Here is a 15,019-nt window from a genome sequence, read left to right as displayed (position 1 = left end):
TAACAACGCCAGTACTCTAGACCAGGCCGCGCTCTCTCCCAGCCGCCCCTCAAACAGAAGCTCTCGCTCCTCTAGATTTCGCCGCACCTCCACGCCAGCCGCGTTTCTTAACGCGATGTGTCCGTCTACCAGGTCGTATACCTTTGGTTAAGGTAAAGATGAGGGGATGGTAGGGAAAGAGTATTTTGGGGATCTATTAGGAATTTCGTATAGTAGCTTTATACTAGACCTAAGGAAACTGATCACTCTGCCGGGCATTTTCTCTGCGCAGGCGTTAGGCTATGGGCGACAATTTCGCGGTTCTACAAACTGACTCATCTAAAGCCTGATTTGCGGTGAAAGGTTTATAGTGCATACTGACAGAGACGCAATAGTGTTCTTGGACCCTTGAAAAGATATTAGTATTGTTGAAAGGAGAAGTATATTGTCTTAATTTTAGTTTCTATCTCTCTCTCTCTCCTTCTGCATTAGATATAGCAGGAAGAGTAGACTTTCAAGTGCTCTATTATAGAGTGCAGACCTAATGTTAATGTGCCTCTTTCTTAAGACAGTAACCTCGAGGTGTTTTTAGAGACGTGGAGAGATGCTAGTAAAGCTACTGACAGAAGGTGCTTTTGTATTCCCGTCTTTACCGATTCTCTATTGTTCTCTCTAGCATTGCCGCCGCACTTTGTGTAGCATGATCTAGTGTGTTTTGCGGTTTTTGCTGTGCCATACTTGCAATTCTCTAACCAAACTTAAACAAGCAGCTATGAATGCAAGCACCTACTTACTGCAGTAACGTCACCTTCATCTCTACCGCCGTTGGCGATATAAAAAAGTGCTCCTCTAGGGTGATAGCCACACCTCCTTCCAATTCTGTCTGCATATCTCCACCATACGTACCGTCGCTAGAATATTATTCCCCATTGAATCCCCGCAGAATCAGCCGCACTAGAAACGCTGACTGCGAATATCATGGAGCCGAACGACGTAGAAATTAAGGAAGAAGAAGAAGAAGAAGAAGATAGGGGTAGGGAAGTTAGGGAAGTTGAGGAAGAGCGTTGAGGAGAAGGGTTGAGTGTGGTTGGGCTTGTTGAAGGATGAGGTGGAGGTGGAGCGGAAGATAAAGAGGAGGGATGGAGAGGTGGAGGGAAGGAATGATGGCGGTGATGGAGGAGTGATTCTGGACGAGATGCAGAATCTAAATTTGAGCTTAGGTGATTCGTTGGACTGGTAGGAGGCTAACGAGAGAGATAGAGGGGATTTGTCTGCGAAACCCCTGGCCTCATTGTGAGAGCAAGGAGGAAGAGACGACGGCTACTTTCGAAAGGTTACTAGACACATCCGACTTTGCAGCTCAAATGCCATTAAGAACAGCTACTGCTGCCGTTGAGTATACACGAAGACCATTTTACATCTTCGTATGAATAGAGAGCATAGTTGAAAAATTATTCCGGCATTAGGAGGGCATACAGCAACTCCGGAAGATTCAAGGAACCGAACCTCTTCACATCTAGTATACGCCCAAGCTAGTATAGCGCATCAGTAGACAAAACAAACCTCATTCAAACGAATTACAGAAAAGGCTGTGTCAAGCAAGACACATTGTTCCCACCAACCCGCTATGTTCGAGTCAGCCATTCCGCACTAACCCTATGAAGCATAACCTTCTTCGGGCCAACATCCATCACGAACCTCGGTTCGGTTCTAAGCTGGCATGGTCCGGGCGGGCTAAATGTACCCGCCTCCGCATCTCACCCGTCCAAAGAAATAATATCAACTTCTAATTCCACAACCCCTCCAAATCTTCAATTTGTCTCATATCCATTCTTGAACCTCGAGTTGTTGTGTTGATCTATCTAATTTTTTTGAAGCGAGATTTTAAGATGTCGAAGCGTGTGGATCAAATCGCAGGCCACCTCAACTACCCAAAGGGTATGTTGGCGGGGCAAGTTGCGATAATCACAGGATCGGGACAGGGCATTGGGGCAGAGACGGCAAGGTTGTTTGCGAATGAAGGCGCGAAGGTTGTGGTTGCAGATGTGGATGCGAGTATGTCAAGCTCAATTTCAGTTCTTCTAACTCCGTTTCTCTCTCTAGAAGAAGCTTCAGGTTAATTCTCAAGGAGAGGACTTGTGGGTTTGAGGGATTTGAGGGGTTTGAGAGCTTAGATTGCTAACGCTGGAGTTTAACAGAAAAAGCGCAAGACGTCGCGGATAAGATCAATGAGTCTGGAGGCAGTGCGATTGCGGTTGTAGGGGATGTGTTGAATGATGAGTATGTGAAGGAATTGGTGAAGAAGGCGGCAGAGTTTGGGAATGGGAAGATTCATATTATTGTCAATAATGCGGGTTACACTTGGGATGGCGTTATTCATAAGGTATGTTTGACTCAGTCCCTGCGACGTCGACCGCTTTAAAGAGAGGGTTTATGATGTTGGAGGGAGTGCTTGCTGACCTGGATGAATTGAAGATGACCGACAAGCAATGGCATACCATTGTTGACCTCCATGCTACCGCTCCTTTCAAGATTGTCCGCGCTGCAGCTCCATACTTTAGGGTTAAGGATGGCGAACCCAGAAATATCATCAGCATCTCCTCTACTTCCGGTCTTCATGGCAATGCCGGCCAGATCAACTACTCGTTGGCTAAAGCTGGTGTCACTGGTATCACAAAAACCATTGCGAAGGAGTGAGTACCCTACACCAAGAACCCATGGCAGGCTATGATGCTAATGGCGACCAGATGGGGTCCTCAGTTCGGCGTGCGAGCCAATACGGTGGCGTTCGGCCACATTATGACGCGATTGACGGCGGCGAAGGAGGCGGGGGCATTCGTAACGACGCCAGATGGCGAGAAGGTTGCGCTAGGCATACCGCAGGCACAAAAGGCATCCGGGCCTGGTGCAGAGCACGTGGATATCCCGCTGAGGAGACCTGGTACGGCGACCGAGGCGGCGAGTGCAGTGTTGGCTGTGGCTAGCCCGTTGTTCAGCTATGTCAATGGACAGACGATTTCGGTGACAGGAGGACGGAACATGTAGATAGATCAAGGTGGAGGGCAAGCAGTTTTGAAGCTAAGGCCGAGGATGAAGCTCTGTGTTTCAGCAGCTGTATATACTTAAAATAACTTCCAATTCGCACCGCAAAACGGCGTCGCATGAACCTGCTCAGCAATAAGAAACGAACAAGTGTCCTATCACATTCGTATCAGAATTGGAGCGTTTCGAGAATGAAAGACTGGCGACTTGTACTGCATCGAAGCTCTCGGCTCGGTGATTCCAAATTCCGCCCCGTGCAGTCCGACCCCATCACTCCAGACATTCAGGCCATCAGCTGCAACAACGCCAAACATATCCCCTCCTTCCCTCCTGCTCCCGGTTTTCAATCAAGCATCATAGCCACTCTTTTACCTCAACCTTACTTCACTATGTATATGGGCATACGGTAGCAGCTTCTTTCGTAGCCTCTAGTCTCACGTCGCAAGCCCAGCTACATACCCCCCCCTTATCCGCGGCCTCGAGATCGCGACCGCCCAATCCCGGACCGGGAATCCGCCAGACAGGAGCACCCATGGTTGACGAAAAGCACCTCTACGATGCCCATGAAGCTGTCCCAATCCCGTCGTACGAAGAAGCCACCTCCTCACATCCTCCGTCCCGCCTCGGCCCCCAAGAGATTAGCGACGATGCCGAGCGGCAGGGCCTGCTGGGCCACAACCTCTCCTCTCAAACGAGCTCGCGGCGACGCAATGGCTACTACCACCCGCCTTCCGTGCAATCGGCGCGCACGAGCGAGGAGAGCAGCGGGCTCGGGAGTCCCGTGCCAGACGACGAGGATGCGGAGCTGAGGGCGGAGATGGAGGAAATGGATATTCTGGATCCCGAGTCTGCGGATGATGGGCGCGCACGCAGGAATAGAGCCAGAGGTCGGTTTTCGAAGAGGTTTTATATGATCACAAATACGCTGTCCAGTTTCCAGTTGCATGGACTATCCTGGCCGTCATCCGCCTGGGCGTGGTTTAGATCAAAACTCCCGTCGATACCGGAGGAATACAGGCCTGGATGGGCCGTGATCGCGCGGCTGGCTGGACTCATAGTGATTATAGGTCTGGTGTATATGTTGGTTGTGAGCGAGATTATGCCCGTGGGGTCTGGGTTCGGACAGCCGTTTAACCCGGAGTGGGTGCGGCAGTTTGCGCAGAGCAAGATTGAGACGTGGAGGATACAAGATAACCTGAAATACATCACAAGCTACGATCACGTCGCGGGGAGCGAAGGAAGCTTTTATCTCGGACAGTGGATTCAGGAGAAGTTGAAGGAGAGCCATGTGGATAAATTGGCACATGACGAGTAGGTGGCACAGCGACGAAGTGGAGGCGGCGGACCCTGTAACATGAGCTGATACTTACAGATACTGGGTCTACCTGAACTATCCAAAGGAAAATGGTCGACGCGTCGCGATTGTGGATCCTCCGGAGCTGGCTTGGGAAGCTAAATTAGAGGAAGAACCGGCATATGATCCCCCCCGGCCCCAAACCGCTGCTTTTCACGGACTCTCGGCATCAGGAAATGTAACCGGACCCCTTATCTATGCCAATTACGGATCCAAGCAAGACTTCAAGAGGCTATGGGATAGCGGCGTAGACGTCCAAGGAGCCGTTGCCCTTGTACGGTATTATGGTTCTCAGTCTGATAGGGCGATGAAAGTTAAAGCCGCGCAAAATGCTGGGGTGGCTGGCTTGCTCATCTATTCCGACCCGGCCGAGGACGGTTTCAAGAAAGGAGACGTTTGGCCGAAGGGACGTTGGAGGCCTGAGGACGCTGTTCAACGAGGCTCCGTGGCACTTACCAGCTGGATTGTCGGCGATGTGCTCACGCCTGGTCGAGCTTCCACAAAAGACGAAAAGCGCATGCCTAAGGATAAGAACCCGGGACTTGTCACGATTCCAAGTCTTCCTTTGTCATGGCGGGATGCACAGAAACTCCTCCAATCTCTCAAAGGCAAGGGTGAAGAACTTCCGGAAGAATGGGTTGGCGGAGTCCCAGATATTGACGGCTGGTATTCCGGCCACCCTGATACCTCTCCCAAAGTCAACCTCCAAAACTTCCAAGATGAGGAGGAGAAACAGATGATACAGAATATATTTGGTTCATTCGAAGGCCTGGAAGACAAAGCCAAGAAGATTATCATCGGTAACCACCGCGACTCGTGGTGCTTCGGCGCCGCAGACCCGGGCTCCGGAACAGCTGTCATGCTCGAAGTGGCCCGAGTCCTTGGTGAGCTACGAGTCCAAGGCTGGCGTCCGCTGCGGACGATCGAGTTCGCATCATGGGATGCCGAAGAATACAACATGATCGGCTCCACTGAACATGTTGAAGCTAACATCGACTCCCTCCGCGCCAACGCCCTGGCCTACATAAACGTTGATGTAGGTGTGACCGGCGAAAATCTGTGGGCTAATGGTTCCCCCATCTTCCAACATGCCTGGATCCGGATCCTCGACCGCATCTCCGACCCTCACCGCAACAAGACCCTGAAAGAACTCTGGAACAACGGGAACGGCAAGATTGGTGGTCTGGGCGCAGGCTCCGACTACGTCGCCTTCCAAGACCTGGCCGGCTGCTCTTCCATCGATTTCGGCTTCTCTGGTCCTGAACACGGCGATATGTATCATAGCTGCTACGAGACCTTTGACTGGGTGGCCAAATACGTCGATCCTGGCTTTACATACCACAACCTCCTCGCCCAAATCTGGGTCCTCCTCATTCTGGAACTCGCCCAAGAGCCCATTGTTCCCTTTAATTTGGACGACTACGCAGAAGTACTTGGCTCACAGACCCTAGAACTCGTCGAGTGGACTGAGAAGAAAGGCTCGAATTTCGACATCGAGATGTTCGACCCGCTGACCAGGGCAGTCAGCACGTTCAAGGATCGCGCGAAGGAATTCCACTCTTGGGAGGATTATTGGTATGGACAGGTCTACGGGACGGGCGGGTTTGAACCCCAGGGCTTGACTGTCCAGCGGTTGGCGCATAATGCCCGCATGGCGAGTTTTGAAACACATCTCCTGGATCTACCACAGGGGAAGGATGATAAGGAACCCCATGGTGTAAGTCCCATCTCGCCCTCTGATTTCGAGATTGGCAGGGCATATCATGCTAATTTGATGTGTGAAAATTAGATCCCCGGCCGCGACCAATACAAACACGTGGTCTTCGGCCCAGATGCCTCAGGCTCAGGCTACGATGCCGCCATCTTCCCGTTCGTGAGAGATGCGGTCGAGGTAGGGGATTTCGAGCTGGCAAAAAAGCAGTTGCAGAAGACGGCGGATATATTGAATCGGGCGAGTGATCATTTGTTACATTAAGGTTTTGTAGATTGCGTGCACGGACGGTGTATTGGCGTTGAAATAAGTTCCCATTGGATTGGATCCATGGATGGATTGGGAATGGATAAGTCCTTTTACTATCACTTTTGTAGGTTAGGTAGCGCGGCGTGTACTTGTCTATCCTTACCTGCTTGCTCACTTGCTTGCTTGCTTGGTTTTGCATATGTTATCATTCTTATACCATTCTGTCTTCCATCTGTCTGATTTAGTTAGTCTGTCTTATTATATCTACTGCTATGCTCAGCATTATCATCGAAAAGGTACAGTAGGCGGCATCCTCCATTCCTCTGATCTAAACCCAGCAACAGCTATTACTATCTCTCTCATCCTGTCCATCGAGCGTAAAGTCTTGGGAAGCCTTCTGGATTTATTTTAATGCACTAATATTCTTGTTTTATTTCAAATATACGCATATATTGATATTCTGAGAGTTTCCCATGTCCCTCATTAATTTCGATGGATTGGCTAAGCATCTACGCTTGAAAAATGAGTGGATGCTTCTAGACGAAGTACAACGTCCCAAAGACAAAGAGGCTAGCCTAACGGCTCCACAAGGGTCAGCCAGGAAGAGAACTTGAGGATACCATGAACCACTCTTCACCAGCCCAAGAGACAACTACGACTACCACGCCAGGTGAAGATGCGGAAGTATTCCTTCAAGGGAAGATCCTGCCCCTAGCTACACAAGAACGGGTGCGACTCTCAGTCGCTGGTTCTCTTGGGTTGAAAGCTAGGCCTCCTAAGGCCGTGGTTGAAGGGTTGTTCCAGTTTTGTAGGGACTGTAGACTTGGATTCTCACCTTATTTTGTGGTATGTGGAAAGCTTGGATGAACGAAAATCTTGAACAACCACTACCAAACAACTTTCAACCGACGCTGTTAGGAAATGCAGTCTACAGCCCTTGACTAAAGAGACAGCTCCACTGACCATATAACTATCAATAAGCGTTGGATAAAAGAGTTATGGACAAGATTTCATGAAAACCTTCAAAAAGCGGACGGTGTTGTCGAAGAGCACTATTATCGACTTGACCAATGGTACTTCTATTACCGCGCCGGAATCTCCACCGGATCCTCCTGCGCCGTCCAGCGAGGCCCCTACACCAACGGCCTTTGCTCCTCTGCCATCGACCAGCGAAGTGCCAGTCGCTCCCCAGTTGACGGGCCCCACGCAGAAAAGAGTAGGCCGTGGGAGTTTAATTTAGGTTTCTTTTAATGGAGACTAGAGATAATCAATAGGATTCATTTCCTAACCACGCTAACTAGACTACGGCCCATCAAGACAGCTTATCCCACACTTCCTTCACAAACCCGCTCATCAACTCACTGCTCTTCGCATCCCCCGGTGGCCACATTGAACTGAAATACAGCGCCGCAACCCCAGTGTCGCGGTTTGCGAACCAGAAGCAATTGAATGCTCCGCCCCACGCCATCGTTCCTTTCGTTTTACCCAAATTTTCGCTGTTCTCTGTTACTAGGAGGCCACCGAGTCCATGATTGAGAGCAGTGACGGGGAGCGTTGATGTGAGTGCGCCAATCATGGATGTGAAGACGGGGGCGCTTGCATGAAAAGCCTCCAGCGACTGAGAACCTGGCGAGAATTGTGGCGCAAATAGGACGTCGAGTTCGGGATTATCGAGTAGTTTAGGCGTGGCAGACGCCAGATCTTTCACAATGCGGAGGAAGTTCGCCGGCGAGGCTAGTAGACTTCCGCCACCCATTTCACTCTTTATCTCGCCAACATTAAACACCTCAAGCCGGTTTTTACCTCGAGTAGCGGTTTCAACAACAGTCCCAACTTCGGCCATATGCGCTTGCCCGAATCCAATCCCAGCATTACAGCCCACGATCTCGAACACGTCCTCTTTCAACACGTCACTAAACTTCCTCCCAGCCACGCGCTCGATTAGCAAAGCAACCCAATCTAAACCACCACCATACGCCCACCCCTCTCCTGGCTCAAATAGAAGTGGAGTAGCTACGGCATCGGGCAATGGGCCTTGGATAGCCATCGGCTGTTCACCACGCTCTTTTCGCCAGGCCTGGAGACGGGGGTCGATAATGTCGTAACCCACACCCGAGGAGTGCGTGAGAAGGTGGCGGAGTGTGATGGCATTCTTGCGGGGTTTGTAATTAAGCTGTTGCTTTTCGTCTAGCGAAACGATTTCAAGGGCCCAAAGTTCCGGTAGGTGCGTCTGGATGATGTTGGGGTCGTCGAGGGCGAAGGTGCCGCGGGCGACGAGGCGGAGGGCGCAGATTGTTGTGATTATTTTCGTACAGCTCGCCAGCTTAAAAATCGAGTCCGTTGTGACGGGAGGCGCGGACTCTGAGAGGCTGCAATTTCCTGAGACTTTGGTGTAGATCTCGGTGCCATGGCTATCTACAGCGAGACACACAATAGATGGGATGCTATTTTTGGAGTCGGTTGTACTGCTTTCGAGGATGGAATCGAGTGTTGACATTTCGGCGGACTTGGGAGGTGGACGTGGGAGGTGGCGTGGAAGGTGGCGTGGAGGTGAAGGAGCGAACAAGAGGTGGGGTTGAGCTCACCTTCATATACTTAACCTACCCTCATCTGTCTTATTGTGCATTAGCGAAGGTGTTTTGAAGTCATTTGATCAGGTTAAGTTGAGCTATACTCGCCAAGCCATGTCGTTCTGAATCCGAAAAAAACGAGACGGCAAACGGCGAACTTCATCATTCCGCATTACCGACAGCGCCCTGTCTGCCTCAACAGCTTCTTGAGCTTCACGTTACGATTAACCTTGTGCCTCATCTCAAGCCGACATGGCGATATCCTAATAGTTTCAGAAGAAAAATCCAAATGCAAAAGAGTGAATTTCATTTTCCCGCTGGTCAACAAACGACCATCGCAAAGGCTGAGCATCACACTACTCCCAACTAACTATTGTACATGTAGAATCAGGTAGAGAGAAAGCCGTGAAACAAGCAGAAACGCTTTTGTTATCGCAAGGCAGACACCAGCCCATCGTGTTGCTCGTATACACGAGAGAAATACACTGACATAGCACCCATTCCCGCCTCAGGTGCTCAAAGGTATGATCAACCAAAGGTACGACCGCAAAAGGTGTAGGCTGATGAGAGGACGGAAAAGATGCTCTAACAGATCCAACCATGTATCGTGAACAACGATCTGAGGGGTAATCTGCCACAAGTGATCCGCAGAAGATTGGAATGGAAAACTGATACGAGGGGAGTAATCCTCTGAAACCCACCACAACGGAACCCCGGCCTTACCAAAGCAGTTCTGCTGATTATTGTTGGAAGGAGTGTGGGGCGCCGCGTCGTTGGGATCTAGAGTAATGAGCAGTTGTCTGCGCACCAAAATGGTGCAAAAGGGGTAGGAGCGATTTACCAGTAGCGGCGGGGCGGATACTCAGCCTCGTAGCCTGGACGGGCAGCCGGGCTTCGCGGGCGGCGCGGGGATGGGGCTCGGGCATCGTACGGGCGACTATGTCCATTCACGTAAGGGTCTGCATCGTAGCCGCGACGCGGTGGAGGGCCACGGGCATCGTACGGGTCTTCGCCATATCGGCCTCGGGGTGGACCATACTCATCAACTGGGCCGCGACCGCGAGGAGAGGCACGTCCATAACGGTCGCGAGATTCGTAAAAGTCGCGCGGCGGTGTCCGGCGTCGGTACTCGTCGCGACCACCACCACCACGAGGGCTATACCCGCGGGGTGGAGCACGGCGGTCATAGTAATCATCATATGGAGCTGGTGGGTAGCCACGACGTCCTGCCGGGGAACGGGAGCGGTACCTGTCTCTACCCCTGTCTTCCTGAGTCTGCCCGCTATACGGGGCTCTCGGTTTGAATGGCGGAGGGGGTGGTGGCTGACTGACATCCTGGACGCAGCGGACTTCGCTTCCCTTGAATTCACGCGTGTCTAGCTTCTCAACCGCAGTCTTCAGGTCGGCTTCAGTTTCATATTCAACGAATCTGAGAGCGGGTAAGTGTTAGCCTCCTCATAAGAATAGTCTCTACCTACCCAGTCCCATCGCGCTCGCGACCAACTTCAGAATAGACAACGTCAAGGCCAGACTGTCGGGCAAAGTCTTTAAGGTCCTACAGAAGGGGAAAGTAAGCTGTGTCCAATGTCCAGAACGCGGTAAGGAGAACAAAATCCACAAAGTCCAGGACGTGGGAAACTGGGGTTTCGCCTATCCAGAAACAGAAGTAATCCAAGGATTGGGGGTTCTAACCTGCCAACTGGTTTCCACTGGAAGGCCAGAGATACGCATCCGGAATGGGGTGCGACGAGGCCGAGGCGCCGCACGTTCGTGAGGAGTGAAGTTCTCATTGCGGCGGGAACCGCGAGCGAACTGAACAATGAGTCGCTCGCCCATGAAGTCGGAGCCATCTATAATCTGAGGTCAACCATGGAAATCGTGTGGAGGAGGGGACGTGTTAGGCCGTACGGAAAGCAGGAACGACATCGCGAGCATCCATGGCATCCTTGTACTCGATGAAGCCGAAGCCGTTCATGAGCTTGATCTCGGTGATTTCGCCAGTGCCATGGGTCTGGAAATGCGCCTCCACGTCGGCTTTAGTCGCGTTACGTGGGAGGTTGCCAAGATAGAGGCGGGTAGAAGAAACTTCGGTCATCTTGGCGAGTCGAAGCTGTCCTGAGAAAACCTAGTCTGAAGCTCGGGAGTGAGTTTCGTTACGATAATGCGAGTGCCTTAAACAAAGGGGGATGGAGGGATGGAGCCGAGCCAAAGTACGGTGGGGGAATATACCAGGAGCGATGGGCAAGGCTGCGCTACTATCGGCGGTGGATCCGCGGTCGATCAAGGCGCGCGATGGTAAAGGCCAACGAGAAGATTAAAGTTGGGGCCGAGAGAGTATGGCAGCCGCGCAGTTTCCGGCACGACTGGACGTGTTGTTGACGGGGGCGTGGTGTAGTGGTGAATAGTGAACGGCGAGGATCGTGAGCCTCGGTCAAGGGGAGCAGATGGTACTGGCTAATTGCTACAAGCGATATCGCCGGTACTGAGATCCGCCCAAAAAGCTAAGAATTGTTGGCGATGCCGCGACGGCGTGGTGTGATGGGTGAGCGGAGGGGAAGTGTGGGAGGGCGAGGTTCAAATGCTGCCGCCTCATTTTGCGACCTAGTGCCAAGAAGTACATTACATAAGCGAACTAGGGCACCGCAAGCGGAAAGGCGCGGAGAGTGAAGCTGCAAAAAGGCAACGCCGTGACGCCCTGCTCACCATCCTGGCAAAATGAAGCTGCGCTGGCAGAAAGGCACCGAAGAAGCCTCCTGGTCCTTGAAGGTAGCGGTGACTTGTCCCCGCGTCCTACTATTCGCAGCCAATCCACCCCTTGCAGTGCCCTATCACCCTTGGGCATCAAGAGTTCTTCCGCAATGTGCTGAGGTGGCATTGTTATTGGCATTGCATTTTGTCTGGCCAGTTCCTAATCATGGCTGGAAACCTCTATTCAGACATCTCGTCCGGGGCTATGTTACAGTTTTCTCAATAATTCCACAAGTCAGGCTCTCAAAGAAAGGACTCCCAACGCAAGTGCGCTTGCCGGTTGATTCCCATGGCTCCGTCTCCAAAAGGTTAGGTTAACACATACTTGGGTCCTTCGCCGCCCTGAGGGGTTGTCCAATTGATGTCCTGGTTAGGGACCTTGATATCACAAGTCTTGCAGTGGACACAGCTAGATGCGTGTTAGTCTGCAGTAGCAGTCAGTTCCGATATGGATGTTACTTACTTTTGGGCATTAATCTGGAACCTCACGCCCAGTTCTTTGCTGTCATCCTCGACATACTCGTACACGCCAGCAGGACAGAAGCGGCTCTCCACCCCCTTGTATTTTGGCCATTCTACCTGGGCATGCTTGTCCCAATCCTTGACCTGAAGATGGACAGGCTGATCCTCCTCGTGATTAGTGCCGCTCCGGCTAACACTCGTCAGGATGTCAAAACTGATCTTGCCATCTGGCTTGGGATATTCGATCTTCTTGCACTGGTCGGCGGGCTTAGTTGCTGCATAATCAGGCCTGCCATGTTTGAAGGTCCAAGGACTTTTCCCCCGCAGGACATATGCCTCCAGTCCAGAATAGATGATGCCGCCATACATTCCGAGAGGTGTATGGAACGATGGGCGCATGTTCCGGACTTGCTTGAGCTCCGACCAGATCGAAGACGATCGCAGTTTATCTTCGTAATCATAAAGAAAAATGGTCCCAGTATCAGCGTTGGCCTGCAAGGCATCCCACGTGGCCTCGGCAGCTAACATGCCTGATCTCATAGCGGTGTGCGTTCCTTTGATTTTGGGCACGTTGAGAAAGCCTGCCGTGTCTCCAATCAGAGCACCACCAGGGAAAGCGCACTTGGGGATGGATTGAAATCCACCTTCATTGAGTGTTCTGGCAGCGTATGCAATGCACTTGCCTCCTTCTAACACATCCTTGTACATAGGATGGTGCTTCATTTTCTGGAATTCGCCATAAGGTGCAAGCCAAGGGTTCGGATAATCTAGGCCAACAACAAGGCCGATACTGACCATGTTGTCGCCAAAGTGATACATCCAGCCACCCCCATATGTATTGGAAGGAAGGGGGTAGCCCATAGAATGAACAATAAGACCAGATTGGAATTTCTCAGGCTGTATCTCCCAGACCTCTTTGATGCCGAGACCGTATGTCTGATGTTGGCTGTCCCTCCTGAGATCGTACTTCTTAACCACCTGTTTCGTCAAGCTACCGTGACAGCCCTCTCCGAGAAGGGTGACACGGGCGTGGAACTCCATTCCTCGCTCAAAAGTGTCTTTCGGCTTACCCTCTCTGGAAATTCCAAGATCATTGGTGGCGACGCCTTTCACGACACCCTCATGGTTGTACAATACTTCCGAGGCGGCGAATCCTGGGTATATTTCTACGCCGGCTTCTTCTGCTCGCTCCCCAAGCCACTTGACTAGTTGGTTGAGACTTATTATGTAGTTACCGTGGTTGTTCATTTGCGGGGGCTTGGGGATTGGAATGGAGCTCGTCTTTGTAAGGAGCCGCATTCTATCCTCTTTGGCAGGGGTGACATGCTCGAACCGGTTTGGGTTGTCCTCGGAGAGCCAATCTGGAAGGAGCTCGTTGAGAGCACCAGGTTCGATCACATTGCCAGATACAATATGGTCACCCAATTCTCCGGCCTTCTCAAGCAGCAACACCCTGAAGTCGTCGTTCCCAGCCTCATTCGCCAGCTGCTTCAAGCGGATGGCTGAAGCCAAACCTGCAGGGCCTCCACCGACAATGCAAACATCGACCTCGTCGCTCTCGCGTTCGTGATGTCGTGGATCAAAAGTACCATCAGCGTTTGCGAATCTCGTCTGAGCTGTGTTGGAGAGAGCTCTTCTTTGACCGGCAATGCGCAGCGCGGGCCGATACGAGTCCCACAAATTTTTCGTTCTCGGTGCAACGTAGGGAATTGTTCGCGAGGCGGCACGGATCGATTGAGGAGCAGACTGAAGCGTCCGTCGGGCTATCGATGCTGGCAGGATCCTGGAGGCCATTGTGCGGTGGAGTATGGAAAAACGTGCATCTGGGCGAGCTCGGTCATAAGAGACGGAAAGTCTCGATGACGATGTTTTGCCCGCAGCCCGAGGCTAAGCGGAAAGTAAATGCCAGAGTTGTCATTGGACGAGACATATCTCAGAGCTTTCAGCTTCGACGGGAATGAGGATACTTAATGAACCTCTATTGCTACCTACCCGCTTTCATTAAATAGTAAATGAGGCCAGATTGAATTTTCATTGAACGCACCATCATCACCTCATTGTCTTGACGCTCCTGACATTGAAGCAGCGGCTTCGGAAAATCGTTTCGCCATCTAACCGAGGCTTCCCGACCCCTCAATTTCTCAACCCTCTGGCGCAATGAAAAGCAATTTTCTCCTTTTTTGCATCTTTATGCGTTTTATGGAGAAAATAGGACCCTCCATTCGTCGCTTCCGCTAGAGTGAACGTAACGGGCGATCTTCAGTCCATGGCCGCGAATTTTTCCTCACCTGTCTCAAGGTCCCTTTTCGGCTTCTCGCTTCCCGCGAAATCGGGCTTCAAATGAAACCACGCGGAGTCGGGAGGTCACGATATCCTCGTAAACGACGTCGCTCGTATCGGCGTCGAATCCTGGGGAAAATTGTCATTCCTCAGGATTTGAGGCTGCAACACTTCCAGCATCGAGCGTGCTGAAACAGGCCAAGCTTCATCACCCTGGGTGCCTGTGCGCCTCAGTCACAATCAAACTTATGCGTTTGAATAAGCTTCTTTTAGTTCCCATGCCCCCCGGTCTGTCTGCTACATCGTCTCTGACGAAGAACGTTGGGACTAAAGTTTTGAATCTCTTCCTGGCATTGGCCCTTTCGCCTCCTCCTGCATCACTTCATGTTTTCTCTCGCCTTCATGCGTTTGATTTGTTCGTTTACCAGCGCCCCAGGCCAAATGTAGGCCTTGCGTGGCCTTGTCTTTCTGGTTGTAGATTGCTTAAGCGACGCGAAGCTTCCTGCCCCTGTTCGAGAGTTGTGGATCCCTTCGGAGTTCTATCTCTTCGCAGCCTGGTTGCTCCAAGGCATCGTCCAACATGCAGTGTAAGATGTACGCGGGATCGGCCAAAACAACCGCAGT

General features: G+C 51.6%; 5 protein-coding genes across 5 annotated transcripts; 2 read left to right on the top strand and 3 right to left on the bottom strand.

The window, feature by feature from the left end:
- Window positions 1-1,868: 1,868 nt before the first annotated feature.
- On the top strand, window positions 1,869-3,024 carry BDR25DRAFT_218333 (NAD(P)-binding protein; the record flags this gene model as incomplete). Its single annotated transcript, XM_033684928.1, has 4 exons — window positions 1,869-2,038; window positions 2,170-2,362; window positions 2,455-2,672; window positions 2,727-3,024. 4 exons carry the CDS (start codon window positions 1,869-1,871, stop codon window positions 3,022-3,024), a joined length of 879 nt encoding a protein of 292 aa, XP_033550155.1.
- A 284-nt stretch (window positions 3,025-3,308) lies between these two features.
- Window positions 3,309-6,745, top strand: BDR25DRAFT_257667 (Zn-dependent exopeptidase). The gene is made up of 3 exons (XM_033686494.1): window positions 3,309-4,332; window positions 4,394-6,092; window positions 6,165-6,745. Exons 1-3 carry the CDS (start codon window positions 3,554-3,556, stop codon window positions 6,348-6,350), a joined length of 2,664 nt encoding a protein of 887 aa, XP_033550154.1. The 5' UTR covers window positions 3,309-3,553; the 3' UTR covers window positions 6,351-6,745.
- Window positions 6,746-7,626: 881 nt separating this feature from the next.
- Window positions 7,627-8,985, bottom strand: BDR25DRAFT_302260 (beta-lactamase/transpeptidase-like protein). The gene has a single exon (XM_033689758.1). The coding sequence runs from the start codon at window positions 8,830-8,832 to the stop codon at window positions 7,648-7,650; it is 1,185 nt and encodes a 394-aa protein (XP_033550153.1). The 5' UTR covers window positions 8,833-8,985; the 3' UTR covers window positions 7,627-7,647.
- Window positions 8,986-9,742: 757 nt separating this feature from the next.
- Window positions 9,743-11,000, bottom strand: BDR25DRAFT_219084 (uncharacterized protein; the record flags this gene model as incomplete). Its single annotated transcript, XM_033684951.1, has 4 exons — window positions 9,743-10,334; window positions 10,384-10,460; window positions 10,598-10,755; window positions 10,814-11,000. 4 exons carry the CDS (start codon window positions 10,998-11,000, stop codon window positions 9,743-9,745), a joined length of 1,014 nt encoding a protein of 337 aa, XP_033550152.1.
- A 635-nt stretch (window positions 11,001-11,635) lies between these two features.
- On the bottom strand, window positions 11,636-14,098 carry BDR25DRAFT_302256 (electron transfer flavo protein-ubiquinone oxidoreductase-like protein). Its single transcript, XM_033689757.1, has 2 exons — window positions 12,117-14,098; window positions 11,636-12,062 (listed from the first exon to the last, which is right to left on the bottom strand). Exons 1-2 carry the CDS (start codon window positions 13,907-13,909, stop codon window positions 11,963-11,965), a joined length of 1,893 nt encoding a protein of 630 aa, XP_033550151.1. The 5' UTR covers window positions 13,910-14,098; the 3' UTR covers window positions 11,636-11,962.
- Between the last annotated feature and the right edge of the window lie 921 nt (window positions 14,099-15,019).

Source organism: Lindgomyces ingoldianus (assembly GCF_010093535.1).
Source record: "Lindgomyces ingoldianus strain ATCC 200398 unplaced genomic scaffold BDR25scaffold_9, whole genome shotgun sequence".
Classification (NCBI taxonomy): domain Eukaryota; kingdom Fungi; phylum Ascomycota; class Dothideomycetes; order Pleosporales; family Lindgomycetaceae; genus Lindgomyces; species Lindgomyces ingoldianus.
This window is presented reverse-complemented; position numbering and strand designations above follow the sequence as displayed.